The following is a 24,127-nucleotide window of genomic DNA, read 5'->3' as shown; positions in this document are numbered from 1 at the left end:
AAGAAACAACCCAGAGAGACAGATAAAGATTTAAGGCATCATTAGAACGGACTAACATCTGTGTTCATGAGTCTACAGTAGGTAAAACATTGAACTAGCAGAGTGTTTATGTCAGGACACCATGAAGGAAGCTGCTGCTTACTAAAAAGAACATTGACACTTCACAAGTTGACAAGATGCTTTGTGGACTGATGAAAATATATTGAACTACCTGGAAAGAACACACAGCTACATGTCATCATGAAAACATCATCAACAACTGTAAAGTACGGTGGAGGAAACATCATGATTTGGGCCTGCTTTGATGCATCAAAGCCTGAACAGCTTGCAGTATTTGAGGGAAGATGAATTCTGAAAGTTTATTAAAAAACTCTTTAGAATAATTTGAGAAAGCTGAAAATTTCTGTTCATGATTAAAACTCAGCTCAGTTCAGAGAAAAACCACAAAGAGGAAGTTCTCTAGAGCTGCAGCAACAGAAGTGTTGGAGACAAACGTCTGCTGCATCAGATTCAAATGAGGTGATGATGGATTCTGAACAGAGTAATGATTAAATTAACATAATTAATATAATTCCTAGTTCTTAGTTTAAATCTAAAGAGAAACTGAGAAAAAAAACTAAACACAGAGTTTCATCATGTTTCCTGTTAATCACGGAATCATCCACTGACCAAAGAAAAGACAAGACAAGAAAAGAGGAAGAGGAAGTTCTGTGAAGGAACTCAAACGTCCACATGAAGAGATTGACTCAGACGTCCACAGGCTGCAGAGATGCTGCTGTACCTCTACTGTCTCCTCGCTGGACGTGTCTGTCTCAGCGTCAGTGGTAAGAAAATCCAGTTTGTGATCTGAAATCTAAATATATGTTTTTAACTTATAGACAAAAGATTTTAATCTTCAGCTTCTTCACTTTGTTTTTGCTGCAGGTCAAAAAACAAAACCTGAATCAGAGGTGAGAGTGTTGGAGAAGACAACAGCTGTTCTGTCCTGTCCTGATAAGACAGCACCTGTAACATGGAGCCGTGTACAGGGTGGTGTAACGGCGACTCTTGTAAAAAATGGACACGTGGAGACAACTGACGGACGCTTTAGGACACAGGAAGATGGATCACTGGTTATAACTGATGTTAAAGACTCTGATACTTCAATATATCAGTGTAATAGAAAATATGTTTATCTGAACGTGAACAAAGTTCAGCCTGAAGGAGAAGTGACACCAAGAAATGATGAACTGGATCCTGGACCAGACCCAAGTGGACCGGACCACAGTGGACCGGACCACAGTGGACCGGACCACAGTGGAGCGGACCCTGAGAACAACCCGTCCACAGACCGGTGGTGTTTATATGTGAAAGTCGTCGTGATCGTATGTTTCACTCTGTTTTTTTTGACCATCTCAACACTGAGGTTCTGTCCAAAGACGAGAAGAAAGAAAAACAGGAACTGAGACGAGAACGTAACGACGAGCTGAGGAGGAAACTGAGGATCAGAGGGTTTGACAGGAAACAAGAAGACATGTTTAAAGTGTCGGAGCCACGGATGAATTTAATTCAAGTTTATTATTGTTGTTGTTGACATTTAGTACTTTGATTTTTTTATTTTCCATTAATATTTGTGCCTCTTTTATTTCTGATTAAAAGTTTTAAACAATCTTTGAAGTTTCTTTTTAGGTTCAGTGTGTCTGTCTCAGCAGGTGAGACGAGCCTCAGACTGATTCAGGTCCTGTGACTGTAGAACATCTAAATCTAGTTTCTATTTGTTTGATGCAGAAAACAAAGGGATTTTTTGAAAGAATCAAACCAACTTCATCCTAGAAATCATCAGACAAACACATTAGACACACTGGACTTTTCTGTAACTGCCCCGGTGTCTTCGTCATCATCATCGTCATCATCATCAGGTAAAAACAGAGCAGCTGGAAACAGATGTTTCTGATCCTGAACTTCTTGTTTACTAGAGACAAACTGCAGAAGACACAGAGACGAGGGAAGAAAACATCAAGTTGTTTCTAAGAAATAAAAAAACAGAGACGACGTCTGAACCTGTATCAGAGATTAAACACAATCCTGTTTCCTCACGTTTCTTCTCTTCCTGAGCGACAGGTACAGTGGTCGTGTTCCAATAAAAGGGTCGTAGTTTGATTCCCGGCTCCTCCTGTCACAGGTCAAAGTGTCCTCGGGCAAGATACTGAACCCAAGTTGCAGCTCTGCCATCAGTGTGAACGAGAGACATTAAACGCATCACTGCTGCTTTTATCAGAGCAGCTTCAGCAGCTGGAACCTGTGGATTTTATCTGTCACAGAGAAACAGACGTGATTCTGCTGCTTTAAATTATTTTATTTTGTAGAATAAAGTTCAGCTTCAGGTTTGTTTCCTTTAACAGGAACTTTAGTTTTAGAAACCTGCAGCCAAACTGACGCTGACTTTAAAATAAAACATGACTCATTCACTGTGAACACATGGAAAAATCTAAATTAGAAAATGTGCTGCTATGATCATTCAGTTTATTTCAGATGTGTGGTGTTATTACATAGATAGAACAGATAGGTTAAGATTATTTAAATGATTATTATTAAAACCCAATGAAAACCCAGGTCAGAGTCAATGAGAACAAGTTGACATCATTAATATTAATTACTGTCCAGGTGTGTTCTGATAAATCTACAGTCTCCAGTCGAAGTAAAAGTATATAAGATACTGCAGTATTTCCACTTTCTGTTTCTACTCCTCATTTTACCTTTTTAATTAAGTATATTATGTAAATACTTTTTACTGCACTGTTAAATTTACAGGATAAATAAATAAATACACTACCCGTCCAAAACAAGTCTCACACTCTAATACTTCGTAGGTTTAGCTTTGAATACAGCACAGATTCACTGTGGCATCGTTTCAATCAGCTTCTGCAACATCTCAACATTTAATCGACGTCCAGAGTCCTGAATTCATTTTAACCTAGATGATGTTTTGATGATGGAGAGTCGGACGCTGGATGTGTCTTTAGACATAACTAATCCTCCATACAGTGATTATCCAGTAGGAGGCTCTGACCTGTTAGTTTAGTTAAATCCAGGTGGTGACTGTTTATTTTTGGACGGTCAGTGAAGTTCTTAGTTTAAATCTGTGAGAAACTGAGAAAAAAAAACTAAAAACAGAGTTTCATCATGTTTCCTGTTAATCACTGAATCATCCACTGACTTCTTGGGAAACATGAACTCGTCTGAACACAGAACGTTTCCACTGTTCTTTCATCTGACGTCTTGTAGAACAACAACAGGAGCAGGTTGGAGACAAACGTCTGCTGCATCAGATTCAAATGAGGTGATGATGGATTCTGAACAGAGTAATGATTAAATTAACATAATTATTATAATAGAAAACGTAACACTGAAGATAAAAAAAAGACAAGACAAGAAAAGAGGAAGAGGAAGTTCGGTGAAGGAACTCAAACGTCCACATGAAGAGATTGACTCAGTCCACAGGCTGCAGAGATGCTGCTGTACCTCTACTGTCTCCTCGCTGGACGTGTCTGTCTCAGCGTCAGTGGTAAGAAAATCCAGTTTGTGATCTGAAATCTAAATATATGTTTTTAACTTATAGACAAAAGATTTTAATCTTCAGCTTCTTCACTTTGTTTTTGCTGCAGGTCAAAAAACAAAACCTGAATCAGAGGTGAGAGTGTTGGAGAAGACAACAGCTGTTCTGTCCTGTCCTGATAAGACAGCACCTGTAACATGGAGCCGTGTACAGGGTGGTGAAACGGTGACTCTTGTAAAAAATGGACACGTGGAGACAACTGACGGACGCTTTAGGACACAGGAAGATGGATCACTGGTTATAACTGATGTTAAAGACTCTGATACTTCAATGTATCAGTGTAATAGAAAATATGTTTATCTGAACGTGAGCAAAGTTCAGCCTGAAGGAGAAGTGACACCAAGAAATGATGAACTGGATCCTGGACCAGACCCAAGTGAACCGGACCCCAGTGGACCGGACCACAGTGGACCGGACCCTGAGAACCACCCGTCCTCAGACTGGTGGAAAGTACCAGTTGGTGTGTTTGTAGGTTCCTCTCTGGTGGTTCTGGTCCTCGTAGCCCTGAGATTCTGGTCCAAACTGAAAACAGAGAGAGAACCCAGAGTGAAGAAAACTGTAACGGAGGTGATCTATCAGGAGATCGAGGACGAGCAGAAGAGAGACCCTGGGGACCAGAGTCTGGTCTACACCGCCATCAGTGTGGCTCCGAGCAGCTCGTCAGTCCCCCGGCCGAACGGAGACGAGTGTGTTTATTCTCTGCTGCAGAACTCGGTTCAGAAAGGAAACAAATAATCAGTTCCTGCAGCCGATGAACAGAAATCACACGAGAAAAAACAGAACTGACTGAACCTGAACTTCATTAAGTCACTTTGTTTCATCACGTTTCCTCTTGTTGCCTCTTTTTAAAAAATTATTATCTTCACTGCACAAACAGAACTGACTGAACCTGCAGCCGTCTGTGTGTTCTGGATCCTGAGTCCAGTTTGTGTAGTACTGTGCAGTACTACACAGTACTGTGTAGTACTGTGTAGTGCTGTGTAGTGCTGTACAGTACTGTGTAGTACTGTGTAGTGCTGTACAGTACTGTGTAGTACTGTGTAGTGCTGTGCAGTACTGTGCATATAAAGAATAGAAAAATATAAATCCTCTAAAATAAGAAGTAAAGTGACAGTCAGTGTTCTAATAAAACGGGACTGGGATCAAATCATTAGTATTTTCAGTGGTGGTAAATATTAATCAGGCAGAATATTTTAATTTTAACGAGCTGTGGATAATTAATGTAAATAAATGTTGAATATTATTAACTCCACAAGTTCACTGTGTCTGGTTTTTAATATTAAAAACTTAAAGGAAGTGTTCAGATCTTTAACCTGGTTAAAACGTCCTCAGGTAAAGTACAAGTACCTCAGACTTACATTAAAGTCCAGTACTAGAGTAAATGTACTTGTTTCATCATGAACTGTTCAATACTCTGATAGAACTAAAGTATGATGTATTTCTAAGTAGTACTGTTACAGTAACAAAAATTTAAATACCTCAGCAAAGTACCTTAAACTTGTACTTAGTAATGTACTCAGTACTTCATCACAGTATTGTGACGTCAGGATTGTTAATGAAGGTGAATGTTATTCAATAAAGTTGTTTATGACGTCACGTGACACCGTTGCCATGACAGCGATATTGTTTACGTTAGCAGACAACTGAATCTGCGGCTGCGCTGTTAGCTTGTTCGTTAGCTTGTTCGTTAGCTAATTAGTTAGTTAACGGTTTAAAAGTTTAACCAACGTTACTGTTTGTTTCCACAGACTGAGTCTGCTTCACATCTACGATGGTGAGTGAACGTTTGTTTTAATCTGCAGCTTATTTCACAGCAAGGTCGTTAGCTAATGTTAGCATGTGGTAGCCTAGCATTAGCCAGATAGTTTTACGTTAGCATAGCAGCTTTGTTTATTTTAAACTTTGTTACTCAACAGGTTTAAATCATGTACTAAATGTTAACTAAGGGATTTATTTCCAGCCTCCTAAGGCTAAAGGGAAGAAGTCTGGGAAGGTGAAGTCGTCCTCGGTGGTGGACGGTCTGTCCACGGAGGAGATGTCGAAGGACCAGGTCAGACAAGCTAACACAGGAAGAGAGCAGAGCTTCAGTGATTCACACTGTCGTTTACCTTAATGTGTCTCTTTATACAACAGTCTTTACCTCTAGAAGTGAGCAAACAATACTTCTAAAATCATCTATATACTGTACAAACATCTGCTGCACATCTGTCCATCCTGGAAACTGATCTTCTAGAGATTTTTCTTAGTTTTATATAAAGGTCAACAAATTAATGCTAATCTCTATATTAAACAGACAATCAGAAATCACACTGAACTGTGTGATCTACAATAAACAAAACGGATCAGATACAAATCTTTAAGTTTCTAAAACAATTAAATAAAATCACAAACATACACATGGTTCATGGTTTTACGTTCAGCCAGTAGAAAACACTGTATGACCACTAATGACTTCAACTTTTCCTCGCTCAGAACTTTCTAATAATCCAGTGTAATCTGCTTTTTTTCTAATACAAAACAGAATAAAAGTGTCAAATAAAGAGACTATACACAAATAACATAACTGTAATAAACATGTTGTGTTGAGACCTTCAACTCAACACAACATCAGCATTAACATTGGATCTGCGGTGATTGTCCCTACTAAGTCAGCCAGAAACCTGGGGGTCATCATTGATGACCAGCTGACCTTCACAGAACACATCGCCACAGTCTTTAGGTCGTGTAGATATGCCCTCATTCAGGTCTACATCCCCTCCTGTCCACTGCGCTCGACCGGTGAACGTCGTCTGGTGGTACCAGCACCACACAGTCGACACCAAGGAAAACTGTTCAGCTCAGTGATCCCACGATGGTGGAATGAGCTGCAGAACTCTGCACACTCAGCCACCTCACTTTAATATTTAAAAAACTGCTGAAAACAGAACTCTTCATCATCTTCCATTGCAGTAAAAAAAAAAAAAAAAAAAAAAAAAAAAACAACTTTTCTACTCTTTTGTTCTCACATCTCTTGAAACAGCCATCTTACGTAATGGACCTGTTTAGTTTTTATACTGAAACATAACTGGTCTGGACCCAGTATTCCTGTTCAGCACCGGACTCACCTGTATGTCTCTGACTGCAGCTGGAGGAGCACATCGTTCGCCTCCGGGAGGAGCTGGACCGAGAGCGGGAGGAGAGGAGCTACTTCCAGCTAGAGAGAGACAAGATCATGGCTTTCTGGGAAATCTCCAAGAGGGACCTGGAGGAGACGAAGGCAGAACTGAGGAATAGACGAAGGGAGAGAGAGGAGGGGGAGGAGCGCCACCGAGTGGAGATTAGTGTGAGCTGCACACACACGACAGGATGAATATCTTTAGTGTTTAAATCATTACAATATGATCATATCTTCACAATCGGACTCCTCTGAATCCTCCTGTGTCCAGGTCTACAAGCAGAAACTGAAGCACGTCCTGTCTGAGCATCACAACACTGTGTCCGAGCTGAAGATGGATGAAGTCGCCGCATCCTCGTTGATCCAGAACAAGCACATGGAGACGGAGCTTGGGCTTCGGAAAAACGCTCACGGTCTGCAGGCAGACCTGAGAGAGAAGCAGCTTCAGAATGAAAACTGCATCAAGGAGCTCAAACTGGTGAGAAGGCACCAGTTTCAAAAATATAACAATAACTTTTATTTTAATAAGTAAGTGTGACGGTGACAGTGAAGAGTGTTCTGCTTGTCTACAGAAACACCAGGTGGAGCTGATGGAGCTGACGAATGAGTATGACAGAAGAATCAGAGGTGAATAAACATGAAACCACAGCAGAGTAAAACAGTTACTGTTCACTTCCTACTGACCAATACGAGCTCAGACACCAACCAACCCTACATTTACCTATTTTAATCATCAGAATTTAATGCAGACACCGACTATAAATTAATGTAGATGATCAGATTTCTGTTTTTGTTTCATCAGAAATCGAGGTGAAGTTTCACAAGAAGATGCAGTCAATGGTGGAGCAGGAGGGGAAAAAGAGGAGGGCGGAGGTCAATGAGCTGGAGGACACGATGAAGAGTCGCGTCGTGGTGCTGATGGAGGAGCACGACCGAGCTCTGAGAGGAGCTGAGGAGTACTACTCTAAAGTTCAGAACAAACTGCTGGATGATCAGAAGGTTCTGAAGGTACTGATAGAACCACAACAACACAGAGGACTCAGGTCCAGAGTACAGTAAACACATCACACAACAACTAAACCTTAACGACTCAACTGTTTTAGAGTCAGCATAGTTGACAGCATAGTTGACAGCATAGTTGACGGCATAGTTGACAGCATAGTCTCCATGGTTCTAACTGCTCAGGTAAAGTTAACTAGTAAACTAACTTTGAGTCGTTTTGCAGGAGGAGCTTGCCGAGGTGCAGAAGCTTCACTCTCGAGCAGACAAAGAGTTTTCAGCAGCTCAGCAGGAGAACGAGCGTCTGCGTTTGTCTCTGCAGGAAGCAGAACAGAAGCTGCCTGAGCTCCAGAAACAGCTGCAGGACTACAACCAAGCCAAGGCCAAGATGGCGGTGTGTTTCCTGCCCAGAGCAGAATCAGAACAAATCCTAATCGCTTTTCATGCCACTTATGTCCGTCTGATGTGCGGCAGGAAAACAGAGCTCGTGTGAAGGTGACTGAGAAGCAGCTGAGAGACCTGACGGTGGAGCACGAGCTGCTGCTGCAGGCGTTTGAAAAGGTAAAAACCACTTTGTCACAGGTTCAACAGGTTCAATCCAGCAGCTGCTGACGTCTCTGTGCTGCAGGTTCAGCAGGAGCGTGACGAGCTGTTGAGGAGGCAGACGGAGGCCATCCTGGAGGTGCAGCAGAAGAGCGGCCTGAAGGAGCTGCTGCTGGAGAGGAAGATGGCCGCGCTCACAGAGACTCTGGAGAAGAAGGAGGCTCAGCTCTGCGCTGCACTCTCCGCCTCCAACCTGGACCCGGCTGCAGGAAGCAGATCTGCAAACAAACTCCAGGTCTCTATGACTTTCTTTAAATGTTTCTGAGCTTCAAGAACAAATATGTGAAAGTTTCTTCTGCTTGTAGGAAATCCTGGAGTCCAAACACGTCACCATCAGCTCCTTACAGGACGACTTGGTTCGACAGTGTAAGGTGAGATTCTGATTCTTGGATCTGCTGCAGTTTTATTTCTGTCGCTTCATGTGTTGATGGAACGTGTGTTTCTGCAGGATTACGACGACCTGCTGCTCACCTGTCAGCAGAGGCTGAGGGCTCAGGGCGTCCCCCTGTACGAGTTCCCCTTCAGGTCCTCAGAGCAGATCCTGAACGGACCGAGCCCCAAAAACTGACCTGCTGCAGGTGCTGGCTTTACTCCTCTGTCTACCTGGCACTCAGCTGACAAACCACATCACATAAAGACGACGTTCACAGCCGTTTGTCGAGTTGGAAAACTAGTGACCCTGGAACGGACCTGGAACTGTGTCAGTGGCCTTGAATCTGTGAACAGATGAAGAACTTCCAGAGGGATTCCTGGGAGGACGAGAGTAGCCGAGACCTGAAGCCGACACTGGTTCTCAGGTTCTGTACTGAACCATCAGGTCACAGTGGTGATTTTTGACATTTAGACAAAATCTTAAATCCCCTGAAGACGTTTTGTCCATCAGTGTCTCACTCATGGTAAAAAGATATAAATAAAATAAATGTCTGGGGCCAACATGAACAGAGGAACAGGTTTTCAAACAACATCGGTATCCAGGTCTTAAAATCTACTTTTTCATGTCCCGTCTTTTAAAATCTAACATCAGTTGGTGTAAAACATCTGAACTGCATTAAAAAAAAGCTATTTAAATAAATGATCACTGATTGTCGATTCCGTCAGTCTGCACATCAGACATTAACAAATCAGCTTCTTTAGGAAGCGATGGGACAGAACTCAGATTATATCTGTTCACGTTTTAAAGCTGGAACATCTCTTATATAAAACTTCTGATTGACTGAAAATATCAACGTTTTTATTAACTCAGAGACAGAAACTGTTGAAACCACACACAACAAACTCATCAGGTTTCGACCTGTGGATTTTGTCCAAACACGTCCACGTGGCTGCAGAACAATTGAGATTTTAAATGACTTGTTAAACTACAACAAATCCATCAGATCTATTTTGTGTCTTCATGTTCACCTGGAGAAAAAAGAAAGTCTGAGTGTCAGAGCTCTGGTTCATTTCTTTATTCACTAGTTCACACTGATTTATGTTGTAGAAAAACTTTTCATTCATATTTACATATACACAGTTATGGCTTAAAGAAGCAGTGAGCGGTCGATTCTTATTCGAGCTAAGTCTGAATAAACTCAGCTGCTGAAACAACAACGTGGAAGACGTTTAGATCTGCTGCTGGTTTACTGCTGTGACCGAGTTTGTGGAAGCTAAAATAAAAACGATCATCTCTCTCTTCAGCATCTGGAATGAACAACAACAAACTGATTTCTGTTCCTGATTCTGAAACATCGGTCAGAGATGTTTGAATTTGTCCTGAAACTGTGAATCCCATCAAACTCCTGTACCGTCAACATGTCTGAAATGTTCGACCTCTCTGCGTCTACTTTACTCTACTGAGCACGTTGTTGATAAGAAGCAGGTTTACACACTGAACCTCCTTCTAATCACTAAATGTTCTTTTGGTTCACAGCAAATCTGAAGATCAATAAGTTTGGACAGTTTAAAAGAACTATAAATAAAAAGTTGGAATTTGGAATTAGACCAGAACAATAGATTCTGACTCCAGTTTGAACCAGAAACATCAAACATCAATCAGAACACAGGAACCATTCAGACGGCACAAATATGTTGACACATGTTGTTCAACGCTGGGTTCTGTCCCGAGTGTTGAGTCGTTCCTCCTGTGCTTTAAAGGTTCAGAGGTTTTTAAAGTCTGTCTGGTGTAAATCCACCACCAAATCAGACTTCTGTACTATCTGTATATTCTCAGGAGGGAATTCTCAGGAATTAACGAACGTTCCAGTTTTAAACACTGATATTAGTCGTTTGAAGGCTCCTGTGTCTTACACCTGATCACCAGCTGATGTTCTCTTGATGCTCCATCGTTATTTAGAATCAGTGAAAAATGCCCAACATTTCCCAGAACTTCATATAATTCTTTTAATGCGGTTTTCTGACAGACCAACAGATGAAACCTTAAACATGTCCAGGTCACAGTGATGCATCTACAACATTAAATCTTTAGTGTTGGGCTGTTTTGTCTCGACTGTTGCTGCTACGCTGCTGATTAATCAGCTTGAATCCTTGAAGATAAACTGTTTTACAGAACAACAAACCCCGACAGTCTCTGTCATGAGAATCATCATAAATGTTTCTGCAGCATGAACAAATATTAAACAGCTGTTTATTGCTGTGTGAAGTGAAAAACTAAAGAGCGGTGGATCATCTGAAGCTGCATTAGAGTTCTGTGCCTGTAAGAATGAAACTAAACAGCTGCTGATTTTCCTGAGCAGCATTTGACCTGTAGGAGATTCTCGTCTCACACGGTGACGGGAGGTTTGAGAGGAGACTGACCTGCAGGTTTTCCCTTCTCAGTGGATTCTCCAGACCACAGCCCAGGAAAAGGCACCGAGCAGTTTCTAGTTCGGAGGTTTCAGACAGACAGTCGGGTCAGCCGGTGCCGTGGCTGCTGTGCTCGAACACGCCCTTCTTGAAGAACGATGAAAACTCACAGATGGTGTGTTTGGACAGATGGAGCCCGTCGGCTGTGAGAGGAGAGCTGGAGGACGACAGCATCACCCGGAACAAGTTCCTCAGGTAACGCTGCAGAGACAACAGCAGAAACACACTTCACGTTTCTATTCTTCGTCTTATCTGTGACTTTTTATCATTATGTGGAATGAAACTTAAACATCCTGCCTCCAGGTGGTTCCGGCGCTCAGCGACCATCCTCTCATCCCGGTTTCCAAACAGTTTTTTCGGAGGGAACTCGAGAGCTGCGAGCTGAAAACCGACAGAGACCAATTCAGTCTGTTTCATGTCCTACATGACAAATCTTGATTGAAGACATTTCAGTTTGAGATTAAAACTAATTTAATGGAATAATTTTCACACTTTAACACATTAAATAACACAGAACACAGAAACTATCGTGTCCTGACAACAGCTCCTGTGTGTAACGCCGCTCATTCAGGGTCAATAAAGTTTTATCAACAGATCTTATCTTATGTTGTGGCTTCAAACCATCCAGCCCCAGGTGATAAACACTTCAATGCTCACTTTTAAAAGGTACTGGGTTTTTACCACGAGGCTGAACAACACCTCTTCATATAGGATCCTTCTCCCTGTTCGGTTCTCAAACTTTGCTCCGTGTTAATCAGATAAAACTGATATTTTACAGGGTGCAACACAACAGTCAGTGAGACACAGCGTCAGTATTACGCTCTCCACATTTAACACTTACTGTCAGGACCCATCGGTTCAGGCCTGGTTTTCAGAAGGGACGGCTGTTTCCAAAGACAATTAATTTGTATTTTATATTCTCGCTCTTTATTGTGAACACAGTCAGTTCTATTGCTGCCCAGAGGCAGGACAATAAAAGTGACTCCTTTTTAACCACTTTCCACACGATCCACAGCATCATTCAACATTTACTGGACTTTTCTGGACCCACCCATGAGCAGACTTTGATCCATGACTGTCTCACCTCTGGATATTTTAATTTGAGGCTCTTGTGCATCTCCCTGAAGCGACTGTACCGTCTGAACACGCTCCACGTCTCGTCTCTCACAGTCATCTGATGAAAGAGTGAAATGATTTTTGTATCAGCAGATTAGAAGAAACAATATCTACATATAAACCTTCAAGTTTTAATCTAGTATAATTAAGTTTCCATCATCACGAGTCAAGCTTAGTATTTTCTGATCACTGTGTAAATATCAGAGCCTTCGTGATGGAGTTACGACACTGAGGGGTCAAAAATGAAAGTGGGTCACAGGACAAGTGGCCTCGAATAGTTCCAAAAGCCTGGCTGACCAACCAAAAACCAACCATCTTACAACAGAACCAGGTGAGTAGCAGGATCTAAAAACACTAGTTAACTAGCTCAGTCAGAAAATGGAACAGGTGTCCTAATCCCAGCTGATTATAGCTGATGAAAACTTCTAGTTCACCAGCACCACTACTACTAGTTCTCAGTGTTAGGAACCATTTGAAGTCTCCATGGTCCAACATCATTTGAAAAAGGTGTTCTTAGAGACGATATCATCGCTCTTAAATCCACTCGAGGGCATCGACTGCAGAGTGACGCCAAGCTAAGATTAACATTTGATCCCTGTTGGATCTTTGTCAGGAGGAATTTTAAGACAGACTGATTCTAAAATGTTAAAGCAACAAAACGGCTTCATCAATATTCAGCTGTAAGAAACTCAACCTCATGTTTGTCAGTTTTATCAGGGGATCAATAACTTTAGATGAATCACTAATATTTTATATTACTCAAGATGCTTCTCATTCTTTTATTTCACTTTGTTCGTCTCTTTTTGCACATTTGATTATCGTGCTTTGAAATGGAAAAAATATTTACACACAATAACTCAGGAATAATTTAAATAATAATTATTAAAACAAACAACACAGAATGACGAATCTGAAAAGGAGTTTAAAATGACTAATTAGTAGAACCACACAATTTGCATGTGAGCAACAGTGATGTAGATGTATTTGTACATAAGTAAACTACTTAGACAACTACAACCCCACTCTGCTCATAGAGAGGATGAACAACAACGACTGAATTTGTCCTGAAGCATAAAGAAATAATCCGACCACAGCTGAACAAACTCACCTTCACCTCAAACTCAAAGTGCTCGTCCTTCCCCTGCCCGCGGAGAACGTAACGAGGAATGGTAACTTTAACGGGCTCCTGGAGGCCGTCAGAGCTCGTCCCAAGAGGACGAGACGTCAAGAGCTGCAGACGAAACAGTCAGTGGAAAGAAAGACAACGGATAGTAAAAGGTTGACTTAGAAAAAACGTCACTAAGATTTTAGCATAAATGCAGAAAGATAATAACCATAATAAAAAGGATTCATACATCAGATCTTTATTGTTCAGTTTACACATTTAAAATGTTTCCACTGTGGAAACTTAGACAGTGATTAAACACCTCCTTCCAGTTTGCACTGATCATATTTCACAAATCTTCTAATTTTCAACATATAAGCACAGAAAACAACACACCAACCTTCAGCATGACTAAAACAGTAAACAGACACTTTTCATTTCATAAATACACAAACTGTTTCTGACCATTCAGCATTTTCCTTCATTCGTTCAGTTCGTACATGTCAACATGGCTCAGTCTTCTTACAGATCAGCCTTTCAGACAGAGTCAGATCCAGTCTCATGAAGTGAAAGTTTAAAACCATTTAAAAATATACATTAAAATGTGTTTCAGCTACGACCATCATCATCATCATCATCATCATCATCATCATCCTCCATCGTGAAACCGAGGATTTCTTTTAAAGATGAAAGACAGACGCTGCAGTCGTACATGAATTCAGGTAAATCTACCTTTACGTCAGTGACACAAGTGACTAATCAAGGTCACAGCTTCTGAGGTGCAGCCGAAGGACAACTTCCAGGAATCACACCGACCGCTGTAATCAGACGTGGACGCCACTTCAGCTGCGGCTCGCCTCATCTCCACTTTCTTTTTTTGGGTTTGTGCTCTCTGGTTGATAAAGATGATATCTACGACCAGGCAGTTGTTATTCTGCCTCACCAGCAGACATCTGATGTCTGAACGCTTGCGGAGCTCGAGAACTTTAAACTGGGGCTGGACGGGGACCAGACTCGAGCCCCGAGGCACCGGGTGAAAGACGCCGTCCTCCTGGAGAAGAACTACGTAAGTGTCTGTCAGGAGGAACTGAAGGATGGTGTTCTGCTGCAATCGGCTGGAGTTCTTCACCTTGACACTGGTGTAGAGCAGAGGACAAACATCAGCCAGGCAGGGTTTGCCTGGACCATCCATGTTCCCATGGACCATGTACAGCAGGTCTGCGAGGACCCGCTTAAATCTGCAGGTGACGTGAAGGCCACTGTCCAGAATAATGTCAGGAACAGTGGACGTCCAGTCCAGAGAGAGGACCATGAGGTCACCAGAGAGTAATGTGTGACCTTCAGTCCCTTCAGAGAACTCGACAGGAGCCACTGTTTTCAGTAGAGCCCTGCAGAACTCCTGGGTAAGCTCTTTGCTGTGAGTGAACACGGCCAAGACGGTGTCTTCACTGCAGCCAACTAAGCGGACGTGCTGCCCAGCCAAACTAATCTGGACCTTTCTGAGTTCTAAAAGATTAAAATGGTGAAAAACAGCCAAGGTGTCTTCAGAATGAGCTGAGACTACTATGAGGTCCATTTCTGTCAAAACCAGGCAGCCAGCTTTTGGGACAGGTTGCTTATGGTTAGCGGTTTTCAGCCAGAAGATTCCCTGAACCTCGCCAACGTGCACCCGAGGAGCCAGAGTTTCCAACTTTTCTTGTATCTTCTGGAATGAAGATGACTGGAGCTGAGACAAGGCCGGCGGCAGCTCGACCAGCTGCTGATAAAACACTTCAGGACTTGTGTTTCTGAGAGAGGTCACTGAACCCTTGGGCAGTCCTGAGAGGTCTGTAATCGCAGTCAGGCCACAGTTCTGAGGAAGACTCAGGACACGATCCCTGGTGAGGTCAAACAAACTCACTTTGTTTTCTACAGTGATGCCGGGTTCTGGCTGTTTGGGCTTCACTTGACGAATCAGTGGCAGCTCTTTGGACATGACGGTCACATACTGAGAGAGAACAACCTTTATTTCACCCATGCTAATGTTTCGAATAATTTTCCGTGTACCATGAAGCCTTTGACCAGCATCTCTGTACACTTCAGACAGTTTTCCAGCAAAATAGCCCAAATCATAGCTCCTGTTAGCTGCAACTTCAGCCTCTGAATCCCGTTCTTGTTTAATTTGAGCATTAACTGATTCCTTTGACTTCTTGATGTGATCACTGGCACAGTTCTGCATCTTTGCTGATTGACCACTGGAATGTTCTGCTGCCTTCAGATCACATGTTTGATGCTTGGGTTTCTCCTTTGTGTAGGAACAAGAGCATCCATTTACCAGCACCTCCCTACTTCCATCATCACTCTGAGCAACAGAGGAGGCAGAATTGTTTCTTCGTTCATCAGAGAGATTCTCGTTTTCATCCAATCTGCCGACCTTGGCGTTTGCAGAGGGAATGAAAAACCTGTGTCGTCCAGTGTCACAATGATCAAGTTCACGAACGACCTGCTCCACTTTTCCACGAGCTATCTTCACTTCCTGCCACCATTTGTTTTCATCACCAACTTTTTGAGGCACTTTTTCCTTCACAACTTCAGCTGTAGATTCTAGATTTTCTTCTCTGCGGTGCTTCACTAGGTCTTTCTCTGGTTCTTCTAGAACATTTTCCTGGACATGAGGAGAGTTTGCCTCAAACTCCGCAGAAGGCAGGGGGCTAGACCACAACTCGCAGGGTCTCTGTGTGCACAAGGGGGGAGTCCATGACTACAAACACGGCGTGAAGGGTCTTTGAATTTACACTCAAGTCCATAAATCCACCCCAACGAGAATTAGTTTCTCCACCACCAGGTGCACAAGTTGTAAGTGATTGAAAATAAACAGGGTGAAAAGTTTTCCATGCAAATCAGGATGACAGGTGTACACAAGACGTACTCGTACTTTATAAAATCAAAAGTGGGAAAAGTTCAATAATTATACCCTTACTGACAAATAGATCTGCAAATGTTAGTTCACTAATGTTTGATGCTATGTTGTTTAAAATAAATCTTTTTTTGTTAGTGCATTGAAAAAGTAAACTTTCTTCTAGACTATAAATAAGCTGGAATTACAGAACAAAATGTGTTTGGCAGTCGAACATGTTGGATAGAAACCCGTCACCGTTAGTTTTAAAATTTTATTTCTAAATCATGTTCAGATTTTTCTCTTGTTTTAGTTATTATATTAATCCAAAAAACAAAATAAGATCCTGGTCTTACCTCATATTTAAGCCTCCTTGGATTTTTGTCAGGCAGCTTTTCATCATCCTGAAAACAAAACTAAACATTAATTTGTGATCTCAGCATCATTAAATATTAAATGTAATCTGAATTTTTAATTAATCTGCAAATTAATAAGCAAACTTTATCTAAAGTTGTAAATTCTACTTCACAATGACAGAAAAAAGTGCCAATTAAACAAAAACAGGTGGAGAACAACCCAATTAACCAAACTGATTGGTAGAATAGCTGAGGGATTCATGCAGATTTGCAGAGCAGGGAAAGACTCTGTGATAGAGAGAGCAGGGGATCCTGGTCTTACCTCATCTGTTAATCTAACAGAGCTACAGTCGCTAAATTCCTCCTCCTCCTGCAGGTTAAAGGACATATTTATTCACAACCTACCACTGAACCTGGTCAGGTTTTATTTTACCTGTTAAATTTAGGAGCTAAATATGATTTCTAGAGAGGAAAATAAAAAACTGAGATAATACAAGAGAAATCTATCAGCTACAGTCAGCGCAGTTCAAAAGCAGAGAACCAGAGAACCAGGCCTTTACTTGTGTAAACAAAACACAGTATTTTGAATTATGTGGTACCAACTTTTATTTGAGAATCTTTAGATTTGCTTCTGTCCAACTTTAAACACACAGCACAACTCTTCTCTAATTTGGCAGGGTTGACTCTTACCCCGAGAGATTCATGGGACACCGACAGATCGATGTAGCTGCTGCCATTCAGAAAATTCATCTTACGTAACCGTCGCTGGACTTCCTCTTCAATGTACGCATTGATCCTGTTCCAGAGACAAAGAACCAAGACGAACAGAAACCCAGATGATCAACATGTCGACCCCGTGTCCTCATTCAATCCGACAGAACCAGTGTGGTTTTAAATGTGAGGCGAGTGTGTTCAAGTTCATTCTCAAAAACTAACAGCAGAAATGACATTTAGAATTTTATGATTTGTATAAAGCAAATGGAGAAATATTTACCAATACATTCAAGGTATTAGTAGAAAAAAAAAAAGCCTTTAAACACAGCAGTGTGCGTGAGTACCTGTCGTCTGACAGCGGCAGCAGTGTGTTCAGACTCTGGATGTGGCTGACCGGGGAACTCGTCTTCTCGTCGTTACTGACCGAGTGAGTCCTGTTATCTTCCCCTTCACTGATCCTCTGCCTCAGCTTCTGGATCTCCCTCTCCACTCTGGAGACAAAAGACAACAAGCTTCATTTTTACAGCAGAAGTAAAAAATATTTCCTTTTGCCATTTAATCTCTTTTGTATTTTCATTTGTCAGTGCAGGAGGAAATACTGAGTAACTCAAGTACGTTAATACAGCCTGAGGAACTCAGAGAGACCAAAGACTGCCCAGTTCATCGTGCAGTTTTATATCTATATGTATCTATATCTTATATAGCCAAGTTTATCCACAAAGCTCTGACCTCTGCTGATCCAGATCAGCTCCCGTCCTCTGGTTCCTCTGGGCTGAGCTCTTACGTCTCTGCTCTTCGGCGTCGGGCTCCAGGTAGATGCTGCGTCTCAGGGCGGAGTGCCTCCTCTCCAGCCGGGACACTGCTTGCTCCAATGCCTCCCTCTGCTGCTTCTCCTTCGACTCCAGGATTTCCTTCTCCTTCCTCCTCACCTTCTCCTCCTGCCGGGCCACATTGGCTGTGAACTCGTAGGTCTCCTGGAGCTGCTGGAGCTGCTGAGCGTTGTGCCAGTGCAGGTGTAGTTTCTCCTCTTTGTCCTCTAGCTCCTTCTCCACCTGGTACAGCGTGTTGTCCAGTCCCAGTGGACTGTCACAGTTCCCGTTGGAGCCTCCGCCGCTGCGCTCCAGCATCTCGGCAGCTCTCTGCTTCTCCTCGGCCAGTGCAGGGAGGAGGCCGTCGGACAGGTTGGCCAGCTGCCGCTCCTTAAACTGCAGCCTGTGCTCCGCCTGTTTGACCAGCTGCTCCTCCTGGCAGACAGCCGTAGCGCCCTGCGCCCCCTTCTCCTGCGTCTCTTTCAGCTGCTGCTGTCTTTCCTTGAGGTTGTGGGCGAGAAGCAGCAATGTACTACGCTCAGCAGCCACTTCCTTCTCCAGGCGCTCCCTCTGCTGCCGCAGACCCTCCTCCAGCTGATCCAGCTCCTTCACCTGAGTCGCCTTGAAGTCTGTGTACCGAGCCTGGGCGGACCTCGCCTCCTCGCTGGCATGCTCCACATCTGGCCGCTCTCCGGCCTCTTTGGCACGGAGGAGCGCTTCTCTGATCTCGGCCAGTGCTCGCCGCTCCTCCTCCAGACGGTGAACATCCTCTCCGGCCAGCAGGGTGCTGGCCGCCTCGTGCTTCTCCCTAAGCTGCTCCTCAAGCCTCCCCACCAGACTCAGCTGCTCACGCTCCTGTTCCTCCAGCCGTCGGCGCTCCGTCTCCAGACGAACCTGCTGCTCCTCCCGCTCCCTCTTCAGCCTCTCCAGCTCACGGTAGATCTCCGTCTGCTCTGTGGCCTCCTGCTGCTGCCGGCGCTCCTTGTCCTCTTCTGCTTCCTGCTCCTGCTGTCGCTGGAGCTCCACCCCCTGGATCTCTGAACGTCTCTCCTCATCGAAGCGCTCCTTCTCTGCCAGGAAGTCCCTCAGGCGACTCTCGATATCCTGGCTACGGCGGCGGAGGCTCTCCTCCTGACGGAGGATCCGCTGCTGGACCTCCTCAGACTCCTTGCGTTGACTCTCCACCTCCTGCTGGAGACGCTCCAGCTCTGCCTTCTCACTCTGCTGCTTCGCCTCCATCTCCTTAATCAGCCTCCTACAAAAATGACAAACACAAAACTGTGTAGGTGGACAACTGATGAACTGTGTAGTTTTAGGTTTACTAGTATCAGTCGAACTAGTGTTCACTATACGGCATGTGTGTTACAAGAGTTTCTAAGAGTTCAGCATCATTTTTACCTGTAGAACCAAACAAAAGGAATAAAAGACACAGGATTCTTAGTTTAAAAGCTGTTTACCTTTTCATTTCCAGTTTCTCGAGCTCTTCTCGCTGCTGCCTCTCAAACTCCAACCTGGGAAAATAAAAATGTCCATCAGCTTTGTTTCCTCTCACCACAACAGAATACAACACACACACACACACACACACACACACAGAACAATGTCAGTAAAAGCAACTTAACACAACAGGCGTCAAACAAAATGTAAAACGACGTGTGAATAAAAGCAACAACACATTTCTACTCTCAGGCGGTGGATGAGACAGAAGCAGCAGAGTGACGTGCACAATACTAAACGGACAATGGGGGATCAGGTTCAATGACTGGACCAGTTACGACACATCTGTGTGTCAAAAACAGGACAGTTAGACAGGAAGTGGACAGCTGAGTCTACCTGAGGAAGACGGGGCCCTTCTCAGTGAAGAGACTGTCAACAGGACAGGGTGGATACAGTTAATCACAGGAAACCGTGGGTTTAATATCAGGTTACAGAGGGTGAAACATACATGAACCTGCTGACTCACTTTTGGCTCCTGTTTACTGCTTAATTTTATAAATATTTCTTCAAGTGAGCAAAACTATTTGACCTGACGGTGGCAACAAATGTCAGGAAGGACACTAAATATTCAGCCCCTCTCCTGTGGAACCAGCTCCCAGTTCAGGTTCTGGAGGCAGACACCCTCTCTACATTTAAGACTAGACTTAAAACTTTCCTTTTTTTATAAAGCTTATAGTTAGAGATGGATCAGGTGACTCTGAACTAACTCTTAGTTCTGCTGCTATAGGTTAGTCTGCTGGGGGACCTCTACTGATAAACTGTGCTCCTCTCCTCTCTCCTTTCTCCTGTATCAATGCAAATGCCACCATTGCATGTCATTAACTTTGTGTCTTCTCTCTCCTGTAGTTGTGTTTCCTCCTCTCTGTCTCCCTCTCTCTGTACTTTTCTGCAGGTATCCTCGGCCTGGAGCTGTACATCTCCAGAATCCAGTTCATCTGCCCAATGTTCTTGATGCTTGTTGTTGTCTTTATTGCCTGATGTTCTTTTCTCTCTTCTCTTTCCACTCACCCCAACTGGTCGAGGCAGATGGCCGCCCACTATGAGCCTGGTTCTGCTGTTGGTTTCTTCCTCTAAAGGGAGTTTTTCCTCTCCACTGTTGCCTAAAGCTTGCTCTAATGGGATTGTTGGGTTTTCTCTATAATTTTTTGTATAAATATTTTCTGTAAGGTCTTAAACCTTAAACACTGTAAAGTGCCTTGAGATAACGTCTGTTGTAAATTGGCACTATACAAATAAAATTGAATTTAATTGAATTAGAAGAAGTCCTGTTCTGTCCACAGTATATGTCATCATCACCATTTTCAAACATAAGTCTGGTCATATACCTTTATTACCGTCAGTAACATTAGCTATTTGTGGTCAATTGATAAACTTAACAGCAATAAAACCTGAAATTCATATTCAAAAAACTTTATCAATCACAGAGGGAAATTGTTTACAACTAAATTTTACACATGGCCACAGTGTGACTGTGGTGGATTTGTTTGGACCATCTTCAGCAGTAAATTAATCCACATTTGGTCTCTAGTGGGTTTTTAATATCAGCAGGTCAGTGAATGTTTGACTGACTCAAAATAAACTGTAGCATGTGGATCACAATACCAGAAATAAATGAAAGGAATAAATCAGACTTTAACACACAGTGTGTTAGTGTGAGACTTTCACCGTTTGATTTTCAACATGATGGATCGACAATAAGAGAAACACCAGCCTTTTCCTTTAAGTCTCACTGTATATCTGTGACATAAAATATATTTTTTATTATTTATATTTTATTGAACTATGTTCAATAAAATGAACAGTTGTTCCTACTGAAATATTTTAAATAAAATAAGAAGCACACAAGCTTAAGTGATAATGGGAATAATTCTACAAGAGAAAAGCAGGCCTGCTGAGGATTAATCTGAGACTTTAAGTTTTTCATCTGTTCATCTGCTTCTTAAAAATCTGATTCTGCAAATGTTTGTATTTCTTTCACCTGTAGATGAAAAAACATTAAAATGAAATAGATGAAATCTGAAAATCAGCTCTGAGGAATAATCTGAAGCCATGTGACCGTGGGTGTTTGATGCAGAGGAGAGATGCACTGCAGCGTCTGATCACATGCAGCTCATGTTATTTTAGTCACTCACCCGGGGTTGTAGAGCATCACAGTGGAGAGGTTTTCACAGGACTTGGACAGATCCGTCATAGACAGGCTGAACGAAGAGAGCAGGCCACTCTGAGGAGGAAAAACCCAACTTCAGTTGATGCCAGAGGAAGTAAAACATTGAGGAAACTTCTTCATCACAGTGACCAGCTCAGTGGAGACAGCTCCTCCTGTCTGGTGTATTTCGTTAAGAGAGGTGCAGTGTGACAGGGTGACAGCTACCGTCTCACCTTCCTTTTCTCCCTCAGCCTGGCAGCTTCTTTAGGATGGTTGAAGCGGAACATGTTCGTCCTGCCGAGCAGAATAACAGCACCTGGACAGAACCACAACACAAAGAAGTAACTTAGAATAATAGAGGACAGATTTGATTTTTCACTTTTTATTCACTTAACTTTTCAGTCATCTGCAAAACACGAGATCAAGATGAAAGGTGATGCACAAATAAAGTTGATTCAAAGATTGACGGTAACCAGCTGTATCAATAAAGAAAGTCACATTAAGACATCAGAGTCAAATGTTTCTGATTTCACTCCTCACCTTGGTTGAGCTGTGACGGCTCGGTCACCTGAACTCCGTTAACTGAACACTGAGCTCTGCCGAGCGGCACCAGAGTCACCGTACCGTTCTGGTTCTCAAACATACAGTGTTCGCTCTCCAGGTCCAGACCGTGCAGAACTGCAGGACGAGAACACAGGAGAGACAGAGAGGACACAGGCTCAGTAAGAATCTCTGATGATCTAATGGTTAAAAGATGTCAGTAATTACTGGATCAAGAGTGACTTTCTTCATTAGTTCGTTTTTACATTATGATTTAACAGTACTGGTACTATACTATGAACATGCATCATGTAATGTACATACAGTACATACAGTATATGCATGCTCACATGCATTTAGAGATTTTTATTGTTTCTGACAAGTTAAAGATGGGAAAGATTCTATAATTCATCAAGAAATAAACTATCAAGAGATTAAAAACAAAGACTGAAGGATACAAACATCTGCTGCGTTTCTTCAGACTACATTAACCATCAAGCAAACGATTTCCTATCTATACAGAGTAATAATGATAATTCAGTATCAGAATGTTATCATGCTTGTTTTGCTGCAGACTGAGACCTCTGTTGCTCTGTTACTTGGATCTAATTCAAAGGTCTAAGGACACAGAATGTCGTTGCTCTACAGATGCTAAAACCCACTGAGACTAATCTGTGACTGTTAAACTGGGATTTATAAATAAAACCTGATTGGATTGGACCTGTGAGGGTTTAAAAATTTAGTTTGGATCAACTCACTGATGTCTTGCACTGTGGACGCGTCCTCTCTGCCCACGTAAGTCTGTCCCTCCTGAAGTGGATGGAAAACATTTCACTACACAGGTAAATTCACTTATTTTAATCCTCTCTCCTCCATGTCACCTTCCTCAATCCGAACATAAGCAGAGACGATACGGACTGTATTGCAGGTGATTTCTGACCTTCAGGTGGTAAAGAATGATGCCGGTGCTCAGGAGGTCGTCGTCGATACCGATGAGATGAGGCAGCTCGGAGTCCAGCACCACACCGATCCCCTCCTTCCTCAGAGCCAGAGTCTCCTCCTGCAGATACATTTTAAACAAATCAGCTATGTCTCACATAAATAAACTAGTGCACAAAGAAAAAGCTATGTGATTTATTAGCATTTAAAAAATTAACATGAAGGGAAACGATTTAGGGGAATACTAAACTAAACAGTCTGACTGTTACTTACGATCAATCAGGGATGTACGACCCGTACAAAACACGTTTCTATGATAATAATGTAAATAAGAGCATGTTCCCTGTATAGAAATGAATCAGGAAAATCCATGAACTGTTTAGAGGCGAGCTTGTATGGAACATGCTTGCTGTTACCTTGAGGATGTTTTGTGTCTCGTTCCATTTGTTGGTCCACTCTTTAGTCAGTTCTAGGACCTGCAAAGACAAATCGAGACGTATTGGAGTCAGCAGGAAAACAGGTCGACACACAAACAGTTCCACTTCACATCAACTTTAAACTAATGTTTGTCTAGGTTAATGCTGCAGTTTGGGATTCTGTCCAACATACAATGTCTGGAGAAAATAAACTGTTAAAGGTGTAATTTGTACCAGATTTCAACAGGAGTCTGAGGGACTAGTGTAAAAGGTGGAAATATCGTCAAACTCACTCTGGCTTCGTTCTGGTGCAGTTTCTCCTCCATACTCAGAGCAGTGGGTGAATCCAGGAGAGCGATCTGAAAAATAAACAGATTCTATTAGTGTCTACTGCTTAGGTTAGTAGCATGTTACACACAAAA

At 42.6% G+C, this 24,127-nt stretch overlaps 3 protein-coding genes across 6 annotated transcripts in view; 2 read left to right on the top strand and 1 right to left on the bottom strand.

Annotated features, from left to right (window-relative positions):
- Window positions 1-3,208: 3,208 nt before the first annotated feature.
- LOC113161638 lies at window positions 3,209-4,548 on the top strand. The gene is made up of 2 exons (XM_026359377.1): window positions 3,209-3,544; window positions 3,645-4,548. Exons 1-2 carry the CDS (start codon window positions 3,490-3,492, stop codon window positions 4,328-4,330), a joined length of 741 nt encoding a protein of 246 aa, XP_026215162.1. The 5' UTR covers window positions 3,209-3,489; the 3' UTR covers window positions 4,331-4,548.
- A 644-nt stretch (window positions 4,549-5,192) lies between these two features.
- LOC113161621 (dynein regulatory complex subunit 4-like) lies at window positions 5,193-9,485 on the top strand. The gene is made up of 11 exons (XM_026359357.1): window positions 5,193-5,369; window positions 5,556-5,645; window positions 6,720-6,917; window positions 7,021-7,227; window positions 7,322-7,376; window positions 7,552-7,757; window positions 7,975-8,142; window positions 8,223-8,309; window positions 8,377-8,586; window positions 8,657-8,722; window positions 8,800-9,485. Exons 1-11 carry the CDS (start codon window positions 5,367-5,369, stop codon window positions 8,917-8,919), a joined length of 1,410 nt encoding a protein of 469 aa, XP_026215142.1. The 5' UTR covers window positions 5,193-5,366; the 3' UTR covers window positions 8,920-9,485.
- A 299-nt stretch (window positions 9,486-9,784) lies between these two features.
- kif16ba (kinesin family member 16Ba) overlaps window positions 9,785-24,127 on the bottom strand; it is a 31,795-nt gene continuing 17,452 nt past the window's right edge. The window contains exons 11-27 of one of the 4 annotated variants that reach the window (XM_026359278.1): window positions 23,999-24,064; window positions 23,706-23,765; window positions 23,291-23,410; window positions 23,109-23,160; window positions 22,351-22,488; window positions 22,044-22,126; window positions 21,797-21,885; window positions 19,625-19,678; window positions 18,088-19,422; window positions 17,703-17,849; window positions 17,335-17,440; window positions 16,967-17,014; window positions 16,645-16,692; window positions 13,417-13,539; window positions 12,277-12,366; window positions 11,490-11,573; window positions 9,785-11,393 (exon numbers count right to left, since the gene is read on the bottom strand). In XM_026359278.1, the coding sequence (XP_026215063.1) occupies window positions 11,241-11,393; window positions 11,490-11,573; window positions 12,277-12,366; window positions 13,417-13,539; window positions 16,645-16,692; window positions 16,967-17,014; window positions 17,335-17,440; window positions 17,703-17,849; window positions 18,088-19,422; window positions 19,625-19,678; window positions 21,797-21,885; window positions 22,044-22,126; window positions 22,351-22,488; window positions 23,109-23,160; window positions 23,291-23,410; window positions 23,706-23,765; window positions 23,999-24,064 (2,796 nt within the window). In that variant the 3' untranslated portion in view covers window positions 9,785-11,240. The other 3 variants (XM_026359279.1, XM_026359276.1, XM_026359277.1) reach the window with 3 other exon arrangements.

The sequence above is a fragment of the Anabas testudineus genome, chromosome 1, assembly GCF_900324465.2.
Source record: "Anabas testudineus chromosome 1, fAnaTes1.2, whole genome shotgun sequence".
NCBI lineage: Eukaryota > Metazoa > Chordata > Actinopteri > Anabantiformes > Anabantidae > Anabas > Anabas testudineus.
Note: the sequence above shows the minus strand (reverse complement) of the source record. Positions and strands in the feature narration are given on the sequence as shown.